Source organism: Metopolophium dirhodum, chromosome 5 (assembly GCF_019925205.1).
Source record: "Metopolophium dirhodum isolate CAU chromosome 5, ASM1992520v1, whole genome shotgun sequence".
Taxonomy (NCBI): Eukaryota; Metazoa; Arthropoda; class Insecta; order Hemiptera; family Aphididae; genus Metopolophium; species Metopolophium dirhodum.
The window spans coordinates 37,247,916-37,266,569 of record NC_083564.1 but is presented as its reverse complement, the minus strand read 5'-3'; the positions used below and the strand labels follow the sequence as shown (position 1 = coordinate 37,266,569).

Here is an 18,654-nt window from a genome sequence, read left to right as displayed (position 1 = left end):
CCGCATTCCTTAAATTGTAAAAACAAAATTGTACCCTGTAATTGTCTACATATTCAAAAGGTAAATCATATTAAATATTTAGGGTTAATATTTGATGATAAACTTAAATGGAATTTTCATATAGATAAATTGGTTTATACCATCAGGAATTTATTTTATAATTTTAAAAGCTTAAAATATGTTTTAGATTTTAAACATTTGAGAATTATATATATGTCATTAGTTCAGTCCTTAGTTTACTATGGGGTGGTACTTATAAAGATTATTTGACACCTTTAAATACTACTATCAATAGTTTAATTAAATGTATTATCTCAAAGCCTTTTTTGTATCCAACAAAACAGTTATATATTGATTTTAATGTACAACCTATATCAATATTATATTATAAATCTTTGCTTTTACTTATATATAAATATACACATTGTTTAAAAACCATAGAGCATAATTATAATACTAGAAATAAGTGTCATTCTAATCTTAATTCTATTATGTTTTATAAGACAGTAACTTCTCAGAGTACTATTTACAAATGCACATTGTTGTGTCGTAAATTAAATTTAAATCTTATGCATTTTAATAATATTAACTCTTTAAAATTATATATTAAGCTTAACCAGTTAGATAATGTTACACTTAATTATGAATTGTAATTTTGTATATATTTTCTTTTTGTATTTCTCATTATTTCTACCTATTTAATTAGATTTTATACTGTTATATATTTAATTAATTGTTAATATTTAACACTATAAGAAACTCTCACTTCTTAGCACAAGCTTTTAGCTTTTTAGAAGTGAGTCAATATATTATCTTAACTTTATTATTATAATTTATATTATAATTTTATATTTTATTTATATTTTATGTTGTTATAATATGATATATTGGCGAAATAAACTTATTATTATTATTATTATTATTATTGTGTGAAATATTGTATTTAATTAGACCATAACGTATTTGAAAGTTTAAATATACTCAAGAATTATAAAAAAACACTAAACAAAAAAAAAACAAATGTCCATTGTAATGGACATCGGGTTGACAATACTACAAATATTTTGGTTAGCCCTTGGTTATACGTGTAAAAAAAATGTCCATTGAAATAGACATTGGGCTTGTGGTTGTTACGTACCCACGTATTAATTAATCATATATTAACTATGTACAGCGCGCCGCACGTTTCTAATAATATTTGACACTATAACTAATAAGGCAATTAGTATAGTATAACATGCGGAGGTCGTTGCAAAAGCGTAGAGAAAACAATTAAACTATAGAAGGTGCCGTCACATACGTATCTTTCCTGGAAAGCCAACGCCCATACGCAGGATACGAGTCGACCAGCATACCAAATACGAGACCCGAACTCTGTCTCATGAACCACCCACTCCAAAGGACACAATCATATATATAGAAGCCCAGAACAAGAGCTCTTCAGACGGTTAGGGACATTCAGAGTCAGGTCGTAACACCACTCACAGTTTATATTCTATCTTTATATTATAACATTGTATTTTTGTACTACGTTAATAAACATTCATCATACCTAGTACATCACGTATTCTATCTCTGCGTTGATGTATATATCGACGTCGGTTGGGACGTAACATGGTACTACAAAATTTAAATACGTGATGGGCCTCAAGAGGATACTACCATGAATTATCAAATAGTGAACATAGAGTTGTAAACATAATTTGCTAGTGTACATTTTGGGAATCACCAAATAACTGAAATGAATAAATTTTTCAGTGGTATCTGTCGATTCGTTTTGATTTGCAAATGTATATTTATTCACGCCAAGTATGTGTTGCTTTAAATTATGAGTCACTATCCTCTTTTCCAAATAAAAATGAACCGCGTCGAGCAGCGTTATCAGAAGCGGCCAGGAACACGCCCCTGCCACAAAATGAATAATTGCAGCTGGAAATGTCGGGACATGCGCGCGTTTCGACCACTTTTCGTTCGCCGCCCGGTGCGTTCTTATTTGGAAAAGAGTAATTATAGTCCGCAACATGAAAAGTGGCCCCTGCCCGTCACGAACCTAGCGGCCGTTTCGCCTCAGTGGTCCATAACGTAATTAAACTAATTGCCGCGTTTTTTTGAATTAAAAATTAATTTACTGAAAATACTTTAAATATTTTATAAACCAATAATTTGTTTATTCAAACCAAATAAATAACATTAAAAACTTAAAACAAATAATACAAATACAAAAAAAAAAAAATTAAATATTTTATTCTCTGTTTCCTTCGTCATCATCTTGATCGTCGGAGAAATAAACGTAGGACTCGCATCTGGTAATTCTGGATTAACATTGCTTCTTGCTTCAGCACAAATCCGTTTTACAGTACGATGAGATATTCCACAAGCTTGGGCTGTAATAACTTGAGCACTTTTAAAAAAATCAGCCGTTAAATCTGGCTTCTCTGACATTTGTTTTAAAAATGTATACACACTATAAATAATTTTTTTACTCTGGCTGTGAGTATCTTTATCAACAAACGACATTTTTAAATAATTTACACGGTAACGTTAAATGGTGACAGAGGAGAAAAAATGGTGTAAAAAATAGTTGTTAACGAACGGACGGTAAACAACTGACAATGCGATAAAACACGTGAGCCATAGGACCTGTATGTATTATGTGCATCACTGTATCCCTTCCACAGTACGTTTTGCAGCTGTCTTCCAGACACTCCAGTAAAAACTGGTTTTTTAGTCTGGACAGCTGTAAAACGTTGGTAGCCGGTAAGGATGCACAAAAAAAAAAAAGTCAACTAAAATGTGTAGGTATTACGATTTACGAGTGGCGGCAGCCACGCAGTATGCGGTATAGGTTGAGAACCAATGGCTAACGGGCAGGGAAGCAGCAACGGGTCGCGGTACACAGGGGCCACTTTTCATGTCGCGGACTATAAAACTCTGAAGATGTCACACACGTATGTGTTGTCTCCGTCTTACAAATGTACAACATAGCAAAAACTGTTTTGCGCGGGAAAGAACTGAAAAGACTTCAATCATAACTAAGAAACGGGATTTTCACCACATAAAAAGGAGAACTTTGGCTGTGCAACATTGTTTTTATTTTTTTGAAATCATTTATTTGAAAAAAGTTTTCCAAGTTTGAAAAACACGAACAATAATGGTTTTTGAAACATTAAGAACTTTTTTCATATAAATGATATTAAAAAGATAAAAACAACGTTGCACAGCCAATGTTCTCTTTTTTATGTGGTGAAAATCTCGTTTCTTAGTTATGACTGTAGCCTTCTCGGTTATTTCCTGCGTAAAACAGTTTTTTGCTATGTTGTACATTTGTAAGACGGAGACAACGCATGCGGGTATAGCGTCCTCTTAACATTATTTAAGCCCCGCTAAATTAATTCAAGGAACTGTTTAATCAGAACAATTTGTTCTAACCTAATTTTATAAAAAGTGGGTTAAGTCTTAAATGATGTAATTAAGAACAAATTTTCAGTTATAACTCAAATGATTATTATTCAAGGGAAATTCTTATGAGATGTTATGAATTTAATCTGTACTGTCGACGACTAAGATGCAGGATAAAGTTAACTTATAACAATAAAATACTCAATAATTTTAACTTAATTACAAGTGTAGTCTTATAGTAGCATTGTATTAGCTTTGACGTTAAGTTAATTTAAACTTAGGTATTTAAAATCCATAAATCAAACTTACCCGTGTAGTCTGAGTATAAAAATAACAGAAAAATTTGTGTTACATATTATTCTCGTATATATTGTAAAGGAATAGATTTACGTACTAATATATACCTAATATATATATAGGTAATCGATTCACATGTTAGTATATAAGTATTACTCGAGACTGAGGCGGTTTTCCTTGAGTTGTTGAGGTCTCCTAGACGTAATTTCATAGCTAAAAACCACATTCTATTTTGGCAAACTAATCAAGGAGAGTGGACAACAACAAATTGCCATTACGAGGCGGCCATACGTAAACTGCGCATCGATACTGACGGTCGCGACAGCTGCCGGCCGAATTTTCTCCCACCATAGTGCTGTTCCCACCACTCGGCAACGTGAATACAGCGGGTCATAAAAACACAGCTAATTAATTGCGTCGCCGCGGCGTAGCATATTATAATCGGTATTCATTTTTATAAATTTAATATAATATTATGTGAGACATCATCATTTTTTTTTATTTAATTTACTCATTACCTTATTAGGTATACCTGCTTGTTTATAAATATACGCACATACATATATATATTAAAAATTTATATTTATACAACTGAACAATACAAATAATAATCATAGTAAAAATAAATGAGCAACAATTTTTTGTCTAGTTTTTTATTAGATTTTAGTATAACTAAAATTATCAAATTGAACATAATTATTTACAGATATTATAATATTTAAAAAAAATCGTCAATCACTTGAATCAGAAGTCGTCAATCCAGTAATAGTTAACACGTGCGATGTCGGTTCTTCGTCCAACATCTCATCAGAAATATAGTCTATCTGCCACAATTTGTCCTCTTCTTTTATTGTGTGTGAAACAAAATTGGACCACATTTCAGGTGTCACTTTTTGTATACCATCGTTTAATAATTGCCGAACGTCATTTATCTTAAATGTTGTGTTATTTGCCTTCACATGTCCTTTTACTACCGACCATGCCAACTCAATGGGATTGAGTTCACAGTGGTATGGAGGTAAACGTAGAACAATTTTTTTTTGTTTTTTGGCCTCTTCATCAACCACGTACAAATTATATTTGTGTTTTATATTTCGAACAATTTTTAACAAATCAAATTTGATCATGGATGGGTTGGTCTCTACGCCTTTGGATTCAAGCCATTCAACTATGGCAGCCTTTTTCCAAGCAGAGGTAGGTGATTGTTCTCTTTTCACCGAATGGTACGGTGCATTATCCATAACTATTACCGAATTCTCTTTTAATAAAGGTAAAACGCCACAGAACCATTCGAAAAATGTATCTCCGTTCATTTCGTCGTGGTAGTCAGATGTGTTTTTTTTTGATTCAAAACACAAAAGACCACCTGCGACGAAACCCTCAGCTGACCCGATGTGAACCACAATGAGCCGTTTGCCTTTTCCTGTTGGATTACGTGACCCTGTAGTTAAGCCTCTGAGGAAAGCATCTCGGTGTGATTGTATTGTTTGGTCGACCCATACTCTTGACGAACAATCTCCAGCATTGACCCACGTCTCATCCAAAAAATAAATTGTTCGGCCTTCCTCTCGATAACGTCGAATGTCAGAAATACAACTGCGCCGCCAAGTAACAAGATCCTCTCTTTCGGTAAGAGCACTGCTTCTGTCCTTTTTTGTGTACTCAAATTGCATGCTCTTTAACAATCTTTGGAATGACGTACGTGTTAGATTCGGAAGATCAGGATCATCGTTTACTACTTGTATTATTTTTGTTAATGTCGGAATTTCTCGTCTGAACCAAAATGCATGGATTTTTTGACGAATTGCATCTTTGTCAAAATCGTAAATTTTATCTATTACAGTAGGTCTTTTCTTTTTATTCATTGGTGAGGATACTTTGCCCGTACACTTGTATTCGCTGATTGTGTTTTTGACTGTTAGTACTCCAATGTCACATGCTATAGACACCCTTTTCACTAAATTTTCATAAGTAATATCGGGTTCTGTGATGAGGATATCCTTGTATACATTTATAATAATTTGTTTCTGTTTGGTATGCACAACCTAAGTAATTATAAAAAAAAAACAAATTTTAATTTATGTACATCTAATAACAAATAGTTCAATAAAATTCCTTAACATGTAATATCTCGTCGTTGACACGAAAAAATCTCCCTTGTGCTTAAACCTAATTTTTCAGGAGAGACGAAAAACGTTTTAAAAAATCACAAATCATCAATGATTAATGAAAATACATTTAAAAAACGTAATAAAATATACATTTTTATTCTGAAAAAAATTGAAGTAAAAAACTTAATATAATATATTATAATATGTATTTATTGTACAAATTGTCAATATTTCATCACATAGGAGGTTTTTTCGTGTCAACGACGATCTATTAATTATAAAATAGTAATGTATTTAGTAGGTACAGGGCTTTTTTTTTACAGAATTTGAATATCGGGGCTTTTTTTCCGATTACCATAAATAATAATAATAATTTGAATAATTCAAAAAATACGTTAGACATTTAAATATTCACTGGGTGACACTAATACAATTTAAATTTAAATAAAATATTTTGATGTTTAATGTTAATATGACGAGAGTACCTAATTAAAAAAAAAAATAATAAATAACGTGAAAAGTCTGATTAAGCAGCCACCCATTAGTGAATATTGGCAAATAAAATATAAATATTATAAATATATATTAAAATGCTTACCTTTCCACTTCGATTTCGTTTTGGGGGTGTAACAATTTCCATATTGAATTTAAAAAAAATTGGAAAAAAAACGCAAAATAATACGTTATGCAATGTGAACAATTAAATTTTATGGTATCACGTAAACACGCGTTTGCTGCAGTCACTCCGTAGATACGAATGTCAACGACGGCTGTCGGCGATCGTTGCCGGCCGGTTTCCGATCGGTATGATTCGGCGTATGGAAGGGGAACCGATGCGCAGCGACGGACGCGTTCTGACATATGGACTCTCGTGGGCCGGAGTATATAATATGACCAACTTGCATTAGCCCACCATTGAACCAACTAACCGTTACATGATACCCATCTATATAAATTATAACACTCTTGTTTTTTGTTTTGTTATATTGTTATAATCTACATTCTGCTCTATATTACTCGGTTTTCTTATACTATATTGTTACTACCTATCAGTACAACAATAACTGTAGTTAGCCGATCGTTATATGCAAAATAAAAAAAAAATTACAACAGTCCTCTATGGCCGTTAGGAAATTAACTATTTTAAATGAAAAATTATAAATAAGTATTTAAAATTAAGATGAATGTTAAACCTAACATATAATATAAGTATATAAAATTATTCAAGTAAAAACTTAAAGATATATAATATAATGATATAAAATTGCTAACTACCTATTTATAAATATTTTGTTATGCATTAAATTCAAATTATATAATAATAAAACAAACTAACAAATGAACACTTTTTTAGAAAATGAATGTTTATTGTTTAAAATCGTCCTTCATAATATATTAATATGTAGGTAGGTAAGCTGTATATAGTTGATAGTTACCTTGGAGCCATTTTTTATTGAAATTTACTGAAAACAATATTATCAATGTAGATCTATGTTTTTAATTTTGATATACATACTGCCTATTATGATATTTTACAGAATAAAATTTCAAGTAAACTACAATAATTTTTTATAACGTTTTCAACTTTTTGATTTAAAAAACGAATTATAAACAGAAAAAGTTGTATTCATTGAACAATATAATATGCAAGGAACCATTCATTTGAAAATTCCTAAAAACTGTTTATATCTAACCAATATAACGTGTTAAAATTACCAGTAGGAAATATTTTAAATATAGAATACAATTTATGGTTTAATCATGGATTTTGCTATTTTATTATAAACTAACGGTGGATTTTAAGTTTAATAATAATACAACTTGAAATGGCATAATAATGTTTTATAAATGTTTATTAGCGTTAAATATTTCTCAATTTTGTATAGTTTATATGTCTTTGGGAAATGGGTCAGTTTGGATGGAGACCTATGTCGGAGAGGAGAGTAGAGACGGAGAGCGTTCCCGAGCAAGGTTGTCTCGAGGCCATAACGTAACGTGTGTTCTTTAATTGTTTAAATTCATTTAAATTTTTTAAGTGTTATTTAATTTAGTAGTCTAGTTAGTTTACTGTTAATTATAGTGAGAAGGAAATAATAGTAAACAGTAGGTACACCAAACCACACACTCGCAGCTCTGTATCTTATTGAAATTTTAATTACAGACATAAACTAATAGTTACTCTATTAAATTCAATATTTATAAATTTAACAGGGTTAAAAACTACAAGTTTTAAAAACAATAGCATTTGAATTGAGTAAATTGACATTAATTTGACGTAAATAAATCCAAATTCTTACCGATATTATTATCTGTGTATAAATAGAAATGGAAAAAATGTATGCTTAATTTAATCGTTTTTACTAGAATCACTTAAATAAAAATCTAGGTTAAGGCTGTTGGAGCATAGAATATTTTAAGTAGTAAAATTTAGAAAATTGTGCAAAAATATTAATGGCAAATATTTGTCATTGTGTGAGTAGTAAATAAACCTTAGTGTGTGTAATCCATTATCTGGGCCATTGTTGTGTTATCGTAAAAAAACCGTTAAAATCGGTACAAAATAGCTATAACCGGAAGATTAGCTTATGTACTTCCCGGTGTCCGATTATTATTTTAAAAATATGTATGAACTCATCATCCCCTTTACTAGGTTATGTAGGAAAAATAATTGATGTTTTAAAACTGAATGTAAGAGTATAAAATAAAAAATATTTCATAATTTTTTTAAATTTTAACATATTTTTAAACCTATTATTGAATACAAAAATAAAAAATCTGTTTCCTACATAACCTTGAAGAGGAGATGATGAGTTCATACATATTTTTAAAATAATAATTAGACATCAGGAAGTACATAAACTAATCTTCCGCTTATTGGTCTAAAACTACAAAAATACGGTGTGCTCCAACAGCCTTCATCATTCTTTTAGATTCTGAGCGAAGGATGAATGTATTGATTTTAAAATAATGGGTGTTTTTTTATTTGTATTTATTTATTTCAAATATACAGATAATATGTCCTATTGCAATATGGTAATGTATAGTGCATTTACAAAATAATTTATAACATACTTAGTAGGTACTAAAACGATTTTGATCTTGATTTAACAATTTAAATAGTATATAGAGATTGAGACTGCTAATCATAATCGAAAACAAATGTATTATCCGCAGTCATTAAAAAGTTGGCAGGGCTGTTCGGGATAATATAGTTTCTACTGAAATGAATTTGGTAAAATGACTTAGGATCTTGGGTATTAAATGAAATTATTTATTTTGATTCGTTTTGAGTTGTTTACAGGCATTTTCAATATATCAATTTTTAAATTATTTTTTCTATAAATGTCAATACATTTTTATTTGTTGGGTTAATACATAAAAGCGTGAAAATATAAAATACAAGGCTAAGGATATATTGTTACAATAGCAGTTTAAAATATTGAAAATACATATTCACAATTATTTTGTATAGACATTTCAAGTTCAAATATTAATAAAATTTATCAAATTTTAAATTTTAAAATTATTTTGTAGTTAAGCATTTATAAAACGTTTGACTTTTATAGCTAAGAATTGAAAATTTAAAACAAGGTTCACTTAAGTAGGTTATTCTGTAACCAAAAAAATATTAAAACACAGTTTTTTATAGTTATGTTTAAATTTGGACGAATTTGGATATTTAAACAAAGAAGAACGATTTTAGTTTGTTTTATATTTTCAAAATATTATTCGTGGGTACTTCTAAAGTATATTGTCATACACAAATATGATAATAAACAAATAATAATAGTTCAACTTCATCAACTACCGTATTAATAATAACGATATAAAATATCGTAGGCTCGCAAACCGTCTTCGCTCAGAATCATTTTTCGTATATAGTGATAAGTTATCACTGAAAACTGATATTTTAACATTGGATTCAAATTTAACACCACCCATTACAGTCATCCGCTTGTAATCTACTGTACAGCAGAGGGACTTCCCTCTTTTCACCTCCCCACTTGTTTTACTTTAATTATTGAGTATTTAAATATCTAATTTAAATTAGCTGAGTATTCATAAAAAATCTAATCGAATAATAATAATAATAATAATAATAATAATATTGATATGAAAAAAACTAGTTAATTTTGTATTCGACAAAACCTATACAAAAATGTAGTACTAATAAAAAAACGGATATACCTTACCAAAACTTTTATTGGAATTACCAAATATGAAATGGATGTTCCTACCTACGTCCTACTTTACTTAAATTAACTCTAATTTACTCACGGATTTTGTTTATAAAATTGATGTCTTTAAGTTGTAGTATTTTTTCTGAAAAAGATGTGTTATATGTTCATGTTTAATTAATATGATCATACAAATCTATACAAAAGATATCCCAAAACTCAGCGCAGAGTTCACAATAGATGATAATGCAGTCTCTCTTGTCATGTCGATTCAACACGATTCCAGTCATTAGGTACCCGGTAGATATTTCAAGTACCTCCCAGGACGGCGATAATTTAAGCATATCACATACGATGAATGTCGTTTCGACCGGTGCTCATACTCACTTCACATCCAACTATCCAACTACCGTCAACGCTTAGTAAAGTAATGGCCATACTCACTGCGTAGAAAATTGTATTTACAAATTGCATGTATCCGTCATTGTATTGTTACCGCAGGTGAATACATTAATAATAGACTTACCTTCCTGTTTTATCGGATTTGAATTTGTAGTGGTGTATCAAAGTAGTAAGTACGATTAAAACAATTTTTGTTGGTATGACATGGACGGTATTTTTATATAATAATAGGAATAATGGTAGGTAACACTAATATACTGTAAATATAATCTCAAAAAAAACACTCCGCCACACTCCGTGGAAAAAAAAATGCTAAGTATAAAATAAAACGGCTCTAAAAGTTGTGATATCATTTTGTAGGTAGCTAAGTCTTTGAACAATAAATATCATTTATGTTCATAGGCGTGCGCAGACCTCAACTTCTGGTCGCGCCTGGATACAATTAGTGCCCGTAATTTTTTTCTAACACTTCAACATAGTAGATTCTGTTGTAAATTAAAAACTATGTAGGTAGTATTTATATCTATACATAGAATCAAATATTATATTGCTAATTTTTAGACATATATTTTTGAAGTTAAAAGTAAAACTTTAAATTCCTTAAAATCAAATGATATAAATACAATTAATAAAAAATATATAAAAATAACAAAACACATTACCCAACATTAAAAAAAAAACTTGGTTTAATAAACAAAAATTCTATATAGATATTAAATTAATACATAAAGTATATATAATAAATAAATGTGTAATTATGTATTCACTATAATTTAAAAACAATCATAAATGAATTCTCCTATTTCCCATCATTTTAAATTCATCAATCACCGTGTCAATGTTAATACTTGATGTTAGTTCTGATTCAGTAAACATTAATAATAAACTATTAAGTCGGTCTTGTTGCATAGTACTCCTTAATTTATTTTTTACTATGGTTAGTTTTGAAAATACCCGTTCGCAGGAACAACTTGTAACTGGTATTACACTGAATAATTTCAGTACGGTGAAAAATCCAATAAATGATTTTATGTAATTATTTATTTTCATATAATCAAGCCATGCGTGAATAGATTCATTATTAGTATTAGTATCTGGTTTACCATCAGTAGCTGGTAAATATTTTAATAATTTTATCTCAGATTCCAATATCTCTACCGGGACATTTCCAAATTTTGATAATATTGAAATCATTACAGGCGTAGAGTCTAGAGCTCTAGACGAATCATACTTGCTACAGCTTGAACTAATTCCACAATTTCTTGGTTAAACCTCTAGTTGATGCCAGAAATGAGTTCATCTAATAATTAGTTTGTATAAATTATGTTAAGAGGACGTCAGCGCACTATTTGTTTTCTCTCTCTGGCCTACGCGACACATAGACTAAACGCATTTTCATAGTATCATTTTTTCTATATTTTTAAGTCATATTAGAGTAAAATCACCCATTACAAATAGATAGAGAATAATATTTTTAAAGGAATGACTCATAGATTTGTCTAAAATATATTGTCTCAAAACAATTTAAACATTATTTAAATTTACAACATTTTTTTGTTCGTTTTGAAAGTTGAATACAAACTCAAATAACAATAAAATATAAAATCAATATGTCATTCCCTCAAATGCATTAATGCGTTTTGTCTATATTATGCATGGGCCAGAGAGATAAAACAAATAGTGCGCTGATATTCTCTTAAAATAATCTGCTAAAAATTTGAACTTATCTTGATTTTATCATCAACATTTTAGCAGATTATATTAACATGAACTGTACCTATCTATTGTTCAATGACTTAGCTACCTCTAAAATGATATACTATCCTACGTCCAATCCCACTTATAACTCCATTTTTGTGTTAACATCATGATAATATGGTTCAAAACGTTTAGAACATATATATTGAGAACATTGCTGTATGAAAATGTAAATTAAAAAGTAAAGTTATAACTTAGATACTTACTTTTTTCATTTATACTTAAATCTTTAGTTTCATCTAAAAATATATATTAATTCTATGAATTTCTGATGTATAAGAAAAAAAATCAAGGAGTATCCACACTGCATGTAGTTACATTGGTACATGTATTATACGGGTGATACCACAGTATAATAGGTACGTCTTGTAAATGTAATACATTCATCGCTACTCTCAGAATCTAAAAAAGTATAAACATATTAATCATTGGTTGCCAGGGGTAACCTAGAGACGTTATAACATTAGTTTAATCTTTTTTAAATGACTACTAAAACGTGTAATCAGGCAGAAAAATACAATAATATTTTAGGCTCCCAGCCACAACACGATGACGTCACGGTAACGGTTCAGTGGTGTCGCACAAAATTATAGAATGATCCGCAAACCACCAGATCAAGACTCGTATTTTTGTTCATCACATAAACAATACTTTTAGAGAATGTGATTTATTATTTTAGATTTTGGCTTAGGGATGAATATATGTATTGGTTTTACAATGATGTATGTTTTTTTTCTGGCTATCATTGACATTTGGGTTTGGTACCTAGTTAATAAATGCGCTCATTTTCGAGATAAGCATTTTTTCTAATAGAAAAGTGAATCTAGTTGGTGTATTTGGTACATATGTTTACATATATTAATCTATAGTAATATTAATTGCACATTTTGTGTACAATTATATGAGTAAATATATAAAATAATTCTAATTATCTAAATACTAACTTATGTCAATGTTAGTAGCCTTTATTGGGTAATTAGCTGAAAAAGTTGTAAATAAATCTTCAGTCTTTAAGGATATCATTATAATATTCTTATTTATTATATTGTACTATAAAATATTAACCAACAAATGTTTATTCATAAATATTAAATAGTCATTGTTGGTGTGTATGCCCGGATTTCATTCAATTCTGGAAGGAAACCCTTTGATCACAATATTAATCCTGACAAAAGGAAGAAAAACAATGGTTATTAAATAGAAACGTTGACCATGTTAGTTATATTTTATATAAAGTAACATTTGATATTTTCATTATCATTTTTACAGAATGAAGATCTGGACATGGCAACAGATTTGCTTGCTGATGAATTATCTTACTAAATTGTTCCGTTACTCGAATGGTTCAAAGAATATTATTTGGGAAGAAAAAATCGAATAAAATATGGCCGTCGATCGCCGCAATTTCCTCCAGAAATTTGGTATTTACATCAAAGGGTTTTAAGTACTGTTAACAAATCAAAATCGTAATAATAACTACGCCAAAAGTAGCAAAAACGAAACAAAGAACTTCAACGGCCGTCGTCAAGCAAAGTTCATTATCGACCCCGCCGCTGCGCCGACAGTGATGTTTCAAGCAAACATCGGGAACACAGCATGCGGTGAGCGAGTACCAGTGTACCAGTGGCTTAGGATACCGAGCACGCAACGCACAGTGCCGCATACAAACGACTGAACCCTGCGAAGACTTACCCAAAAGTGGGCATCCTCTAGTTAAAAAGTTAAAGCTAAGTTAAAAAGTTATATTTTTCAAAATGTTTACCTAAACAAGTTAGTTAATTTTCTAAACAACTTATAAACTTAACTAGTTTAATTTACAGTTGAAAAACTTAACTTTCCTAAGTTTATTTTAAAATAATCCTTCAAGTTAAACATTTTTGACATTTTTCGTTTTTATGGTTTTTTACGTAAACATTAATACTAAATAAAAATAATCTAATATTTCTGTTATTTTTCTTGATAAAAATATTTTGTAAAAAGATATATTTTAATAGGTTAGATAGGCATAATATTATATGACTTTAAATTGCTATTTGATATAAAACTTAATATTTGTTAAATTATTAATTGACATGTTTTGGTATAGTTTAAATATTTAATAGTCATGTAAAGTAAAATAGGTACATACACTGCACATTACATTACAAGTTCAATAAAAATTGTTATTTTAATTTAGGAAATTAGAAAGAACTCAGTCACTCTTTATGTGATCCACATACTAATTAAAAAAAATAGATTACCTTTTTCAAACTGAGTCAAGTCAATATTTTTTCCCTTTTAACTTTTAACTTATCGATCTTGTGTCCTCTTAACTTAACTTAACTTGAGTTAATTATTTTAATTAACTTGCCCACCTTTTGACTTACCCATTTCGATAGTCAGTAATTAATTATATAAATTATATTATATACACTAAAGATATGCAGTCATGCAGGACAATATTATTATACTGGTGAACTAATGATTACGATAGTACGGAGAGAACAAACACACTTCTGGTATCTACCGTGGTCAGAACTCTATTTTAGTTATTATAGATTTTATAAAATTTAGATCATATTTTTTCTTGGTATTTTTTTTGTTTAAAACCACTTGTAGATATGATTGTAAAACTTTACCACTAGAATACTAGATAAAAGTAAGCGGTTCCGGGACATTTGCGGTCGTCACCTTTTTCGTGCCATTTGCGGTCAATTTATTTCTATTTACCTGACTACAAAATTTAAATTGCTATATATAATATTATATAGGTACTCAATACATGTTATATTATGAAAATGTGTTTTAAAAGTTTATTATTATTTATACTGGATAATATACCGATTTGTGATACAGCTATTTGGTTGATTATGGATATTCGATGTCATAATCGATAAGGCGATAACGTTTGATATATTTATTGTATCTGTACATTTTATTATTATTCGACAACATCGGTAACATTTACTCAGTCTTTAGTATTGTATACGCCTTGGTACAGTTCAATTTGTCAATATTACAGTGTTTTAGTGTTTATATTTAATTATAAAATGAATGATTCATTTGAAGTATTAGAGACAACAAAAGGTAATCCTCTAGCTATACACGATGATTATCAATACAGAAAGTATCGAACAAATAATAAAAATGTAATAACCTGGGTATGTTTGAATGAAAAAAAAGAAGAAGAATGCAAAAGAAGATTAAAAACAACAGGTAATAAAGTTTTAAGTGTTACCACTCATCAATGTAAATATGACTTAGCAAAAATTTAAGTAAAAAAAAATATTATATTGTTAAACAACGTACACTAGATACAAAATGTTCCCCAGCTCAAATTTTTCGAGAAGAGTTTACACCATTAATAGAACAGGGATTAGATTTAGTGACCGAAATTCCATTTTACTTGTCTGCAAAAACAACATTGAATAGTATACGACGTAAATCACTTGGAAATTCATTAGATCCAAAATTAAGAGAAGATATAATTATACCTTACGATTCTGAATTTATATTATTTGATGACGGAGAAGAAAATAGAATAATAAATTTGTGTTCAATTAAATGTTGACAAATTGCTTCTGAAGCAAAAGCTTGTTTTGTAGATGGCACATTTAAAAGTTGTAGAAAACAATTTTACCAAATTTACACTGTACATATAGATATTGGGTCTACGAACGAAAAAATCAATGTAATTCCTGTGATATATATTTTACTCCCGTATAAAACAAAAAAAATCAAAGGCCTTCGGGGACTGCCGCTGTAAAGCTATTGCATACCAATTATGTAACATGTAATTATAACTATTTATTTTTGTATAATATTATTTCAAGTTGCACTTTTTGGCCGCGACGACCGAAAAGAAAATGACAAAATGAGTTTGTTTGTTGATAATGATAGATAAACACCATAGAATATACAGAAATATTTTATTTAAGACTTTTTTTGCTTGAACAACTGGTTAGACTGTAAATAACAAAAACAATTATAACAGCATGTATCAAACACTGTGTAATAACACAACGTATATTATATGGCTCTACTGTAAAAACATGAAAACTGAGATACGTGTTGTTGCAGTATCAACGACGATATAGGTATACATTCTCAGGGCCGTCCTTTGAGGGAGGGAGGTCGGTCACGTGACTAAATGTTTTTGTCATAACCTCAGTAAAGAAGTTTCACTCCAAAAATCACAAGGCCAAAAATATTACCTCCACAGAAAATTTGCTCTGCACGAATTCTGATCTCGATCTACCTCCAAGGTTAACGCCAAAATTACACTGTTAGTGAAAAAAGAATTTTTACTAATTTCGAAAAATTTGAAAAAACCGCCATCTTGCACTACCAATTCGCGACAACGGACGACGTACGACGTGTTCGCAGCTGCGCGCCTGCGCATGTGACCAAAATAATAGTATACAATACATTTTAAGTTAACTATTCATGTCAATTGTCGACGATGAACTAATGTGACACTCTCGCCGGCAGCGTGTTCGAGGTCCGTGCTTGTATGAAGCCACGCCCTCCATCGCACAAGTCAGTCAACCATTGCGTAGCAGGTATACGACGCGCATGCGTCTTAGTAGCGTGTTGTTCAGGCAATCAGGCGTTTCATTCGGATAAGTAGGTCAAGTGACTAAATAATAAAAATAACATCTTACGGTCACGCTTTTTCGTTACGAAAAATGTTTTTTCAGTCACCACGCCAGGCCTGTGATAAAAGCTATGCAATAGCTTAAAAATGGTTTACGAACGTTTATTTTCGATGATCAAAACACATCTTCCAAATTTTAATCCTGAATCTTTTTCATTAGACTTTGAAATCACGGCTATTCAATCAATTACGCAAATATTTCCTAGTGCTCAAATATAATATGGTTGCAATTTTCATTTTAATCAATCACTTTGGAGAAAAGTTCAAAATATTGGATTAGCAAGTAATTATAAAGACAATGCAAATATTCGATTACACGTTAGAATGTGTTCTGCTTTAGCTCATATTCCAACTGTTGACATAGATGAAGGTTGGATTATTATAATGAGCAATTCACCTGATAATGATAAGCTTAGATTATTTTATGATTATTTTATTGAACAGTGGTTGGAAAATCCAATTATATCAAGAGGAATGTGGAACTGTCATAAAAGAAGACACAGAACCAATAATATTGTTGAGGGTTGGAATAGTAAAATTAATAAAATATTAAATACACCACGATCAACGTTTAAGAATTTGTATAGCTGTCTTAAAAAAGAGGCTAATAATTTGGAATTTTTATTTGCAAGAGCCTACTTAAATATGGAAGGTAAAAAGAGAAAAAAGATGTACTTAAAATTAGACGAAAGAATTAAAAAAAACATTAGTAGAATATGAAATAGATAACGATTTAGTCAAATGCTTAAAAAAAATAGCAATTGTTCAAAAATTAGAAGAAGGTTGTGAATTTTAAATTGTGAATGACAAATATTATTATATATGTGCATTTTTGATAACAATTATAATAAGGTTTTAAAAAAAAAATGTTTATTGTGTAATGTGATTGACAAATATATATTATTATTATATGAATTATTTATAATAATAATAATAATAAGCTTTTAAACACGCCAGTAAAAATATACTGCCAGTCCTAAGCCTGGAAAAGTGTGAAGGGAAGTTTAAATATAACTAAATAATGTATATTATATATAGCACCTTAAATTATATAGGCATGTAAATAGAAATAAATTGACCGCAAATGGCACGAAAAAGGTGCCGACAGCAAATGTCCTGACTGCATCGGTGCCGACACCGAAGTAAGCATGGTAAATTTCCTTAGTAGGTATATCACTTGTGACCCATCCCCTACGTTTCCCCTGATTTATTTGATATCAATTCGTTATTTTTTAACACGTGGTTTCATCATTATATTTTATTTTCTATTGTATAAATCCACAAAAAATTGATTTAATTTTAAGTTTACCATTTTTTATTTTCATGTTAAACACTGCATTTTTAAAATCTTCTGGAATAAACAAAACATTACATTTTTGTATTAGATTATATGCATTTGTATAATTTATAGTTCATAATATGTTTACAATCAAAGAACTAACGAATTTTTCATATTATAATATACCTTATATTTGATTAACCATTATGTTAACTTTTAGGTTTCTGAATGTTGTTTCAAAATATATTAAGCATAGCAGTAGAGCAATACTATTAGTACCAACATTTTATGAAAACAATTTAAATTTAAACAGATATTTTTTTAAAACTTACGAAAACACTGATAAAATTGTTTTTTACGTGGTTCTGAGTTTAATGCTTCATCTGTTAAAATAATATGTATGTTTATTGTTTAAAATATATTATTTTATTGGGATTTTATCAATTGCGCTTAAAATGACCTTTTCGATACATGATCGATGAGCATATACCAATTGCGCTCCATCCTTTTCTGGGCCAATAGACCAATAATAGTGCTAGGTAATTTTCACGGTTACTAAATTACATTATAATATTTATTTCATTCAATAGCACT

The 18,654-nt window shown here is 29.6% G+C and overlaps 2 protein-coding genes across 2 annotated transcripts in view; both read right to left on the bottom strand.

The window, feature by feature from the left end:
• Positions 1-4,427: 4,427 nt before the first annotated feature.
• LOC132945714 (uncharacterized) lies at positions 4,428-6,447 on the bottom strand. Its single transcript, XM_061015470.1, has 3 exons — positions 6,406-6,447; positions 4,797-5,741; positions 4,428-4,748 (listed from the first exon to the last, which is right to left on the bottom strand). The coding sequence occupies exons 1-3, from the start codon at positions 6,445-6,447 to the stop codon at positions 4,428-4,430; spliced, it is 1,308 nt and encodes a 435-aa protein (XP_060871453.1).
• Positions 6,448-13,084: 6,637 nt separating this feature from the next.
• Positions 13,085-18,654, bottom strand: part of LOC132945713 (uncharacterized) — a 40,510-nt gene continuing 34,940 nt past the window's right edge. Inside the window, exons 12-14 of the mRNA XM_061015469.1 lie at positions 18,393-18,443; positions 18,091-18,132; positions 13,085-13,125 (exon numbers count right to left, since the gene is read on the bottom strand). Coding sequence (XP_060871452.1) covers positions 13,085-13,125; positions 18,091-18,132; positions 18,393-18,443 — 134 coding nt within the window. The remainder of the gene's footprint in view (positions 13,126-18,090; positions 18,133-18,392; positions 18,444-18,654) is intronic.

Bases quoted from the DNA above. Each gene is read 5' to 3' on its own strand.
- LOC132945714 (XM_061015470.1), bottom strand. From the start codon at position 6,447: ATGGAAATTGTTACACCCCCAAAACGAAATCGAAGTGGAAAG. The intron at 5,742-6,405 runs GTAAGCATTTTA...ATAATTACTTAG, and splicing joins AACGAAATCGAAGTGGAAAG to GTTGTGCATACCAAACAGAA. The intron at 4,749-4,796 runs GTTCGAAATATA...GTTGATGAAGAG, and splicing joins AATTTGATTTGTTAAAAATT to GCCAAAAAACAAAAAAAAAT.